Source organism: Quercus lobata, chromosome 10, assembly GCF_001633185.2.
Source record: "Quercus lobata isolate SW786 chromosome 10, ValleyOak3.0 Primary Assembly, whole genome shotgun sequence".
Lineage (NCBI taxonomy): Eukaryota > Viridiplantae > Streptophyta > Magnoliopsida > Fagales > Fagaceae > Quercus > Quercus lobata.
In genome coordinates, this window is record NC_044913.1 from 48,320,236 (window position 1) to 48,331,874 (window position 11,639).

The 11,639-nt window shown below is 31.9% G+C and overlaps 1 protein-coding gene across 2 annotated transcripts; it reads left to right on the forward strand.

The window, feature by feature from the left end:
- The first annotated feature begins 2,929 nt into the window (after positions 1 to 2,929).
- On the forward strand, positions 2,930 to 11,370 carry LOC115965944. Of its 2 annotated transcripts, none has more exons than XM_031085262.1 (2): positions 2,930 to 2,992; positions 9,553 to 11,370. In XM_031085262.1, the coding sequence occupies exons 1-2, from the start codon at positions 2,964 to 2,966 to the stop codon at positions 11,069 to 11,071; spliced, it is 1,548 nt and encodes a 515-aa protein (XP_030941122.1). In that variant the 5' UTR covers positions 2,930 to 2,963; the 3' UTR covers positions 11,072 to 11,370. The 2 variants fall into 2 exon arrangements, with proteins under 2 accessions (XP_030941122.1, XP_030941123.1); XM_031085263.1 differs by lacking the exon at positions 2,930 to 2,992 and adding an exon at positions 8,070 to 8,304.
- Positions 11,371 to 11,639: the final 269 nt, after the last annotated feature.

Here is an 11,639-nt window from a genome sequence, read left to right on the forward strand (position 1 = left end):
ACTCCTCCCAACGGGCTTGCGGGGGATCGAACCTTAGTTCGCCCTACCAAGTCTAGCCCCTGACACCACTAGACCAAGACACCGTTGGTTGTGGGGACTACTTGACCTATAGCTTTGCTTTGCTTTGTGAATTTATTACTTCACATGTTCAGTTCATGCATGTATCATGTATATGCACTCCAAATTGGGTTCTTGAGCAGTGAATACCTACTAATTACTCAAAAAAAAGAGAAAAGTGAATAACTTGTATCTGACCACAAAATTATTATAAGACGTTTTTTTCAAATGGGGGAATTATCTTAGGCTGATACTTCGCTGGATTGAGATCATGTGATACTGTCCATGGCTCATAAAAAAAAGTTGGTTCTTTTTGTTGCACTTGCACCAAGAAAGCAAAGACATGTCATATTGGAAACCAAAAGTGTATGTTTCACTATAACCAAGAGACCAAGGTGGCTCATATTCACCGCATCCGCCAAGGGAATCAATGCATGGATTTTTAGGCTAAGAGGGAGCTTTTATTAGAAGGGTCTGGTTAATGTGTGGTCTAAGAGTACATATTAATAAATTAATTTTTGAAAAAATTTTATTGGAAAATGAAAAAGTTGTCAAAACTTTTTCAATTCCCAATAAACTTTTTTCAAAATTGGTTTACTATTGTGTGCCCTTGGGTCATGTTAACGAGTGCCCTAAAGGCACTCATTAATAATCCATTTTAGGAAAGTTTTGATACCACTTTTATGGGAAATGGAAAAAACTGTCAAAATATTAATTACTTTTTTTTTTCATTTCCCATAAAAACTTTCTTTAAATGGATTATTAACCAGTGCCCTAAGGGCACTCGTTAGCATTTCCCATAGTTTTATTTTGTATCGGACATTCTCATTCTTGTATTTGTATCAGTTATTAGTTGACACTTGGAGTGTTATGTACCATAGATTTTGTATTATTTAATCTGTTTAATCTAATTTCTATCATTTTATTAACTATAAAAAAGAAAAGAAAAGAGACCATGGTGGCTATTGATGGTTTTATCTAAATTTGATTATGGGTCAATTGGAACTCGAACAATTTAAAAATCATGTTAAAATATTTCAATCTTAAATGACCTGTTTTCAACTTGTGGCCCAATTAGCACTGCTTGCCCATTTGTGGCCCCGCCTGCCTCCCACTATTTATTTATATTTACTAATTTATTACCTATATATTTTGTAATAAAATTTATAATATAACTTTTAACATTTTTCAATAAAGTCAGTATCGACTCTGGACCTATTATACTCAGGGCCTTTTTTGTTGTGAACAACGTAAAAATGGGAAATAAAAGAGGAAAAAATGAAGAGAGAAAATAAAATACATTATATAGGTCAAGCTGGGTTGAGCTTATACACGTCCCACCTATCTTTCTTCCATTATTATTATTTTCTTTTTGTTAAATTATTTTCTTTTGTTTGTCCTGAATCTACTCAAGAGGAGAAAAAATAAATCATATTTTGGATATGAGTAACTTCTCACTCATAATTTGTGAGTCTTGGTCACTTGTGGGAACGTACATTGTGAGTGAGTAATTACATATATTTGATGTACCATATACCTCCTTCCTTTCAAGATGGGATTTGCTACAAGAAAATAAAGCCAAAGCTTGGGTGTTAAGCATATCATATGGTTTTTCTCGAGTCCAATTTGGCTTGGGTTGACCCATGGATTAATATAGGAAAATTGGTTTGTCTAAATTTTAAATCCATCATGACAAAAATTAAAATTAAATTGATTTACTTAGAAGCATTACCTTAAATTTCAAATTATATATATTGATTCTAAAAAAAAAATTAAACTATAGGCTAAAATACAAAATTCACCCTTTATGTTTCACCAAAATTAATTTCAGCAATCTAACTTTATTTTTGTTCATTTCAATTAATGATTGAAAAATAATTTCCAAATATTTCTTTAAAATATTTTTAATAGAAGTTGATGGAGAGGAACCCTAGCTCTTGCCCCCCCTACACCTTAAAAATATTTATATTTGTGAAATAACCATCACGTCAAGGATGCACGGTGGTTCACACAAATAAATATTCTAAAACTTTTATAGAGAATCATTTGAGACCATGTATCTAAATCTCACCTACTATCAACATGATAAATTTTAAGCAAAGTACATATATATCAAGTGAGAAAATTATTCAATATTAGAAAAATATTAAAATTACTACCATTAATTTTTACTGCGAAGTATATAAACTAAGATAATAATAAATGTAATCAGTACCATTACCATATGTCCATAACACAAAAATTTTGTTTGAATCCCTTTTTTTTTTTTTTCCTTTCTACTCAAAAAAAAAAAAAATCACTTTTTTCGTGTTATATCCTTTTATTTTCGTTGCAATAATAGTAATACTTGTTCTTATCCATAAATGGCGTAATGATATATTACTAGAGATCTAGTTTTATATAGGAAGAACTGAATACAATTAGGCATGACAAAGAGAATTCCTAAATTTGGAAGGTAAGTTATGAGGGACCCAAATTTGGAGAAGCAAAAGTTAAGGCATTGGCATGGGCATTGCCCGCGAAATTGCCTTAGCGCCAAAAACACGCACTCCAAGACTCCAAGTCTTTATCCCTATCATATTCCTATGAGTATTAGGTAAAGCGGTTTTGTTCACAAAACTAGACCTCGAAAATTAGGTGTGTGTAGGTCGGTGGAATTGCACATGCTTATGTCTGAATATCATATGATATCGACATCTGATATGTTGTAAAATATTCATTCCTGACTGGGTTTATTTAATAAGTTTGCATCACATAATTTTTCCGAACTGGTTCAGAGGAATCTACTTTTTGTATTTAATATGAAGTACAGAAAAGACAGCAGAACATTCTCTGTACCCTACTAGGTCTGTCAGTCCAACACACCCTGAAACTCTCTCTCTCATATCTGGTTCATCTCAGCTCTCATGGGTACTTGGTCGCCTACGACCAAAAGGTAACGCTTTTCTTCTTCTTCTTCTTCTTCCAAATTTATTAAAAGTTGGTACTGTTTTTACTTTTTTGCAAGGATTTTTAGTGTGATTTTGAATTTCTGATTTTTTTTTTTTCTTCTGGGGTTATTTGTGTGGTTTTGATTAAAGGTTAATACTGTCTGTTAAGATTTCTGTGATTGCATCATTTTGTGGGTCTAAATTGCAGTTTTGTTTTTTAGTTTTTTGATGCCATCGGCCAGCTATTAGTTTTTGTTTTTTGGTTATGAATTTGTCTAATTATAGTGTTATTTTGAACTGAAATTCCTAACTTTTATGCAGCATATAGATTTTATGTCAAATAGATTTTATGTTTGTCTAATTTAGATTAGGGCCTCCTTTGGTAGTAGTATTTTGGTTTTGGATTTTGATGTGAAAATTGTTATCTAAAAGAGGTAGCAAAAACATGTGTAGCAAAAACATGTGTTTTGAGAACTCAAAATAATACGTTTGGTATGATAATTTTATGACATTTTTTTAAAACTAAAAACATGCTTTCTAAAAACGAGCTGTTTTATATAAAAAAAAAAAATTATTTTTAAGAAAATAAGGTTTGAAAAGGTTGTACTAAGAAAAAAAAATGCGATTTTAAAATAGGATGTCAAACAGACACAAATTTATTTGTCTATTGCAGAGAAATCACTTGTTTTTCATGTAAGCCTAAGATTTTGGTGCCAAATTATTTAGAAAAAAAAAAAGGGAAAACAATGACTATAGATACTTTTAATGTTTGGTTTCCATGTCTTTATTGTTTAATAATGTGGAAGACCATTTTTTTAGGGGTCCAATTATATATAGATATATATAAGACCCTATGGACTTAGACAATGCACATTGACACACAAGCAGCTATAGTCGTAAAATAGTTTTAAGAATGTTTTGGATTGGGTCGACCCATGAATTAATATAGGAAAATTGAGCTGTTTAACTTTTAAATCCATCATGACAAGTAGAAAAATTCAAATTGATTTACTTAGAAGCATTACCTTAAATCTCAACTATATTTATTGATTCTAAAAATAAATAGATAAAATAAATTATAAGCTAAATGCAAAATTCAACCTCTATGTTTTACCAATTAAAATTCATTTTAGTCGTCTAACTTTACTTTCGTTTATTTCAGTAATCTAAGTTTTAGGTTTATTTAATTAAGATCTTTCCATCAACTTCTGTTAAATGCTGCAGTTAATTTATGTGTGTATATATATATATATATATATATAGGATTTGAGATAGAATTCTATTCTAGAATATAATCTAAGTATATATGTGTGAAACTTCTTTCTGGAGACTTAAACTAGGACCTTTGTCCCCACACACTCTACAAACACTAATACTTATAGAGTGACTATTATGTCAAGAATGCACGGTGGTTCTCACAAATAAATATTAGAAAAATTTTATAGAAAATCATTGAAACCACATGTCTAAATTTCACCTACTACCAACATGATAAATTTTAAGTAAAGTACATAACGAGTGAGAAAATTATTCAATATTAGAAAAATATTAAAATTACTACCATTTTTACTACGAACTATATATAAATTAAGATAATAATAAATGTAATTAATATCATATGTCGATAACACAAAAAAAAAAAATTTTGAATCACTTTTTTCGTGTTATATCCTTATATTTTTAGAAAAATTCTTAGGTATTCCTAGAGTACGGAGAAATTGTACTCCCTCTTTTCACATTTATGGTAGACTACACCATGAATTTAATGAGTGAACCTCAGGATAAAGATGAAAGGAGAGAGCAGAGCACTATTCTTCGTGCTCTTAGAGTGCCTAAGAATTACTCAAGGACGGAGCTAGAACTTAGAGGCTTTGTTGTTGGTTGTGTGCAATGACTTTGGCCTCCGACTTTGTTACTACTTAGTCTCTTAGCTGCTAATTGTTTTAAATTTTTTAAAGGGCCGGATTGTTTGTTTTGGGTAAAATTGGTTGACTAGGTTTTTATTATTTTTTTTATTTTACTATTGGTAATTTTTGTTGTTGTACTAATTTTTTTAGGCTTATATATTTCTTTTTTAGATTTTAGACTTATAAATATTTTTTAATGGTCTTTCAAATGAGGAAAATGTTTGAACTATAAACGTTTTTACAAATTGCTGATAATGTAAGTTGTTAGGAAATTTAGACTCCAGTTAGTAGAATTAATAAGTTTTAAACCTAAGTTGTTAATTAGATTTATTATAAATAAATTTAGTTAAATCAAATAAACATCAATATCATGTCAAAAATAAATGCAGCGGAAAAGTAAATAAGACAATATATGATGACCTAAGAAAACCAATGAAACAAAGTAGTTTCACAGTAAAAAACCTGGGGGGGAAACCTTCTCGAAAGCCAATCCACTATAATAAAGAGAAGTTTCAGATCTAGTACAAACCTTTGTCTCTAGACTCTACAATCCCCGTAAATGAACTTACAGCAGAAACCTTCTACCGCTTCAGTACGTGACTAACCAAAGATGCACAGCTCTCAATACGTGACTAACACGCCAACTAGTACTTGAAGAAGATTGTTGGTAAAGTTCTTCACTTCATCAACAATAAAGATCAAGAAGCACTTGATTACAAAACCCTAAAGCGCAAAGGCGCAGTAACTTCTTTTAGAGAGAACAAGGCATCGATCACCTTTTGCATGTGTTCTCCTTATATTCTCTTATGTGACGGCTTTTAAAATAAGTTTTGTATATGTCTAGGGTTGTAAAAAAAGAAACCCTATACATACATGTCAACATGGGCAAAAAATCAGATCTAAAAATTCTGATTTCATAATTCTCGATAGATAGTATTTGTCGAGACCTCGATAGATAGTATCTGTCGAGCAACTATCAAGCTCGATAGATGACTATCTATCAGGAACCTGTCCAGCTTTAATGAGCAACATTTTTTCACTTGTTTCTTAGACAGATTTGTATGACTTTAATACTAGACTTGAACTCTTGTTCTTTGAAGTATTAAACACATCCTAGATTTACCTAAATAAAAGTAAAGTGCATTTTGTCAAATGATTAACCAATTACATAAAATATTGACATATGTTCCTAACATTGAATCACATATGTCCTAACATAAGTGATGAGCCTAAATGTAAATTAATAAGAATTCGCTACCTTAAGAGTTTGTAAAAATGTTTTAGAAAAAATTGTGACTATAACAATACTCTTAAAAGAATTAATGATATTTTTAAGGGGACAAAAGTGTAATTTTCTAAAACAAAATTGCTAAAATTAGTACGCATATATATATATATATATATTAAATGGGGTCATTGCACCCTAGTCCAACCATGGCTCCGTCCATGGAATTACTCATATTTTCGTTGCAATAATAGTAATACTTGTTCTTATCAATGAATGGCGTAATGATTTATTACTAGAGATCTAGTTTTATATAGGAAGAACGAAATACAATTAGGCATGACAAAGGAAATTCCTAAATTTGGAAGGAAAGTTATGAGGGACACAAATTTGGAGTAGCAGGCGTTTAGGCATTGGCATTGCCCGCGAAATTGCCTTAGCGCCAAAAACACGCACTCCAGAACTCCAAGTCCTTATCCCTATCATATTCCTATGAGTATTAGGTAAAGCCGTTTTGTTCTCAAAACTATACCTCGAAAACCTACAACGAGTTCCTCCAACTCATCGTGTGGATTAAGAAAACCATTTTTTGAGTTGCCTAATAATCAGGTGTGTGGCGGACGGAGGGAATGCACATGTTCGAGAGAATAGTCAGATACTTATATCATATGATATTCGCATTTGATAGGTTGTATGAGATAAATTCCTAGTTGGGTTTGAAATAGTGACTTAACCTATTTAATAAGTAGTATCACGAATGAGTTCGGTAGGTTTAATAAGTTGTAAGAGATTCCTTCCGAACTAGTTTGGAGGAATCTCCTTTTTGTATTTAGTATAAAGCACAGACAAGATAGAAAAACATTCTCTGTACCTTCCTAGGTTTGTCAGTCCAACACACCCTGAAACTCAGTCTCTCGTATCTGGTTTATTTCAGCTCCCATGGGTCCTTGGTCGTCTACGACCAAAAGGTAACGCTTTTCTTCTTCTTCTTCTAAATTTATTAAAAGTCGGTACTGTTTCCTTTTTTGCAAGGATTTTTAGTGTGATTCTGAATTTGTGATTTTTTTTTTTTCTTCTGGGATTGTTTGTGTGGTTTTGATTAAAGGTTAATGCTGTCTGTTAAGATTTCTGTGATTGCATTAGTTTGTGGGTCTAAATTGCAGTTTTGTTTTTTGGTTTTTTGATGCCATTGATAAGTTATTAGTTTTTGTTTTTTGGTTATGAATTTGTCTAATTATTGTGTTATTTTGAACTGAAATTCCTGACTTTTAGAGCAGTCATATCAGCTCATGCAAACTTTCCTCCTATTTTGTATAAAAAAAAAACAACTTTTTATTTATTTATTTTATAAATCAATTTTTACAAAAAACTCACATCAGTCTGTCTATCTTACACATTTATTCAATAAAATATTTATTTTTTTACAATTTTATTATTATTTTCTCACTCACTACCCCTCTCTCTCACAAACCCTACACTACCAAAAATATCAAAATATTAAATGCACGAACCACAATAACCGTGCATCTATAGCACTTGTATAATTATGCATAATTTTACACCCACTAATGTGGGTGTTTTTTTGCTCAAAATGTGTAAAATGGACTACTTTTTATATTTTGCAAAATTATGCACCATTTGATGCAGTTGCTCTTGCAGCATATAGATTTTATGTTCATCTAAGTTTAGATTAGGGCCTCATTTGGTAGTAGTATTGTGGTTTTGGATTTCCATGTGAAAATTGTGATCTAAAAAAGATAGCAAAAACATGCATTTTGAGAACTTAAATGCAAAATAATGTGTTCGGTATAATATTTTTATGACATTTTTTCAAAACTGAAAACATGCTTTCTAAAAAAGAACTGTTTTATAAAATTTAAAAAAAAAAAATTATTGTTAAGAAAATAAGGTTTGAAAAAAAAAAGCGATTTCAAAATAGGATGTCAAACAGACACAAATCTATTTGTCTATTTACTAGCAAAGAAATCACTTGTTTTTCATGTAAGCCTAAGATTTTGGTGCTAAATTATTTTGAAAAAAAGGGAAAACATTTACTAAAGATACCTTTTATGTTTGGTTTCCATGTCTTTATTGTTTAATGCTGTGGAAGACCACTTTTTTAGGGGTCCAATTATATATGTAGAATAAGACCTTATGGACTCAGTGCACATTGAGACAAAAACAGGTACAGTCGTAAAATAGTTTTAAGAATGTTTATTATTAGAGAAAGCCGGTCATTCCATAAATAATGTTAATTTAAAGCACAAGAAAAGGATTTGGATGCTTGATTTTGTTACATTTCCTGCATTGATCCTATGCTTCCATCATTATTTTGTGATCCTCGTGTCAAATTCTTTGGAATTTTTAGAAAATTGATTGTATGTGCATGTCATCAAGACTTCACTATCTTAACTGCCAAAACTTTTTCTTAATTATTTTTAGCCAAATAAGTATAGTTATATAACAAATTTCAAAACTTTTTTCTCAACTATTGAGGTAGGAAATTATAATTGGTGTATAATAATAATAATAATGTTAATGGTGATAATTGGTGTATAATAATAATGATGTCAGTAGTGATCTCGTGTGAAAGTAATCTTACACTAATCATAATTTGATGCCTCAAATATTAAAAAAATTGTGAAATATATTTTGTTGTAGCAGCATTGTTGATTTTTTGCTTTGCCGTACTGGTCAGAGTTCTTTTGGATTGTGAATTTGATTCACTTGGTTTTAATAAGAAATTTTATGATAAAGTTAATGGGACCAATCAAGCATTTTGTAACATTGACCTCAAAAAATAGTTTTCCCTCAGATCTGCATTTTTAGTGTAGTTACATTTCAAAGATAGACATTTTCTCAACTTCAAATGCGCAAATTAAGCATACTCTTCTTTTCTTTAGTCATGACAACCTTCTTGTGTACATAAATTAAAATTTGCCTTAATATCTGTGTAGTTGAGTTGCTGGACTTGAAAATCTATGATGGAGTGCTGATTTTACATTCCCTGAACTTTTGACTTGGTATAGCCAGCAACTGTGTCAGCCCTTCTAATCTATGTTAATCACTAATATAATTTCTCAGACTTGAGGACTTTTAATTCCCTTATTAACATTTTTAGACCAAATCATCTCTTTTGTTCTTCCACAAGTGATTGTATATTTTTTATTGGTAAGCTAACTGATGGATCTTGAATCCAAGACTTTACACTCTATTTTGCTCATCTAAAGAAAGGGTACGATTTGGGCTAGATTTCATTGGCCATAAGTGAATTAATTTATTCAACTCAGTTGGGTCCTCCTTTGCCCTTGGAAACACTATATATTTGTTTATTCTGTTTGGAATTCTTCTATTGTAGTTGGTCTTATTTTTTTCTCTCCTTTTCTCTCTTGTTGCTTGTCCTGACTTGTGATCGGTTAACACAATGAAACAGTGACCATTACTCCAACAGAAAGAGATTCACTGGAAGAGAAAGCTCTAGTGGTATTATGAAGAGTGTGAACCCTTTGTCCTCAAAGAAGAATACCAGGGAGGATGAGCTTGCTAGACTAAGATCAACTGGCTCACAACATGAATCAATTAGATCAAAACTTAAAAATATGGGTCCTATATGTAAGTCCAGAAAGGAGTCTGCTGCTGCTTTTCTCCAATCATCAATAGAAGAAGAGATTGATCTTGATATGCAGTTTGGCGAGGAAAAATGTTCTGATGATAGCACGTATACTTGGTTGTCATCAGATTGCACAACCTTTTCATCGTTTTTTGAAGAATACAGACTGTCTAGTTCATTTAATCCTTCTAGTGATGAGTTTTTAGGTTCAAGGTTGTCATTGTTGGCCAATTTAGGTAATGAATTAACTCCCTTTAACGAGTCTGCGAGAAAGCCTATGGAAGAGGCATCTTCAGCTCTTGAGAATATCATTCCAGACGCAGAGAAGACTTTTCAGAACGATTTGAATGAAGCAAATGTAGTTACATGGCTATTGAGCTCAACGGCAAGTGATGCAAATGCAAATGAGTCCACTGTGAGACATTCTGAGAATGCTGAGTGTCAGTCCTGTGAGAACTCCAAAAGTTGTGACAACCCGTCAAGTCCTTTTGGCACCAAGCCTGATTCTTCTTCTCAAATTTCTGATTTGGAAAAAACAAGTTACTCAGACTCTTTGATGAATCTTGATGGTGAAGATTCGAATTTGATTTCAGATAATAATCTGGAGTTGGATTACTTCCCATCTGGTTTTCCTAGCCCGTCGTTTAAGAACAGTTGGTGTTCTGAAGTTCCATCATCTAGTTCTAGTGTTTCTTCGTTCACTGACTTAGGATATCAAAAATCAGCATATAGTACTTCATCTGAGCATGTTTCAGAAGCTATTTCAGAAGATTTCAATGCTGATGAACCACTTTTCTGGCCATACAAATGCAAATTTGATTGGAGTTCTGGGGAATCTTGGAAATGGTTTTGCACATCACCTCGAAAGGATATACTAACTCCTTCCAACTCTGTTATTGTAAAATTCCCAAGGAAAAGAGTGGCACCCAAAGAAGGGTGTAGGAAAAGGCTTGTGTTCAGCTCAGGATCAATACCTTCAAGGAGTATGGAGTTGAAGCAAGAAGACAACAACAAAGATGTCCGCAGGATCAATACTGTACCCTCAAGGTTGAGCAAGTCAACAAAAAGATCAGCGAAAATTGTGCCCTTAGAAATGAAAGATGACATTATAGAACCAAAAGATAGGAAACTGCCTGTTCAGAAATTCGTTGGTGAAGATAATAATTTCTCAAAAGAAGATTTTGCATCGAAGGATAAGCTTTCAATGGGAAAAGAAGATTTTGCATTGGATGAAGAACTTCCAATTGAGACATTGTTGGGCCTCGATGAATTTGACGGGCATGAGGGAGTTGATTCTGGATTTGATGGAAATGTTTTCTCACTGGATGAGTTGCTATGTTAATTCGAGCACAATTTTGTTCTGATAGAGATAGAGGACCCGACCAAATCCTAATCTACTTTTTAGAAGATGTGTTCCATTTCAGCCTACTAATTTTACTGCAGATATTTACTGTTTTTTCTAGTAGGTTTCATAGTGTTAGCCAGATATACAAATATGATATAGGAAGATATGCAATTTCTGTTACTTGAAAGGAGTCTCATAAATGTTTCAGCAATTTAGACATGCTTGGTGCATGCTTTTAAAATTGTGAATTTGAGATCAGTTTTTTTGTTCTAGTTGCAGTTAGTCCAATTGCTGAAATTTCTGCAAAATTTTAATGGAAAGTACTTTTTATCTGTTTGCTTCTGATTCTTTACTTTCATCTATTCCTAAATTTTCCCTTGGAATTGTTAGCCAAGTTTTATTCTTCAGACATTTTGTAGTAAATCTAAATTTGTTCCAATGAGACCCTATAAATGTTTTTATATTGAGTTCCTGCCCCAACCTGTCTATGACAGCTCAAACAGAGTTGGAAGAAAATAAACAAACTAACATAGTGTCTCTAGCTTTCCAGCAAATGCAGATCTTT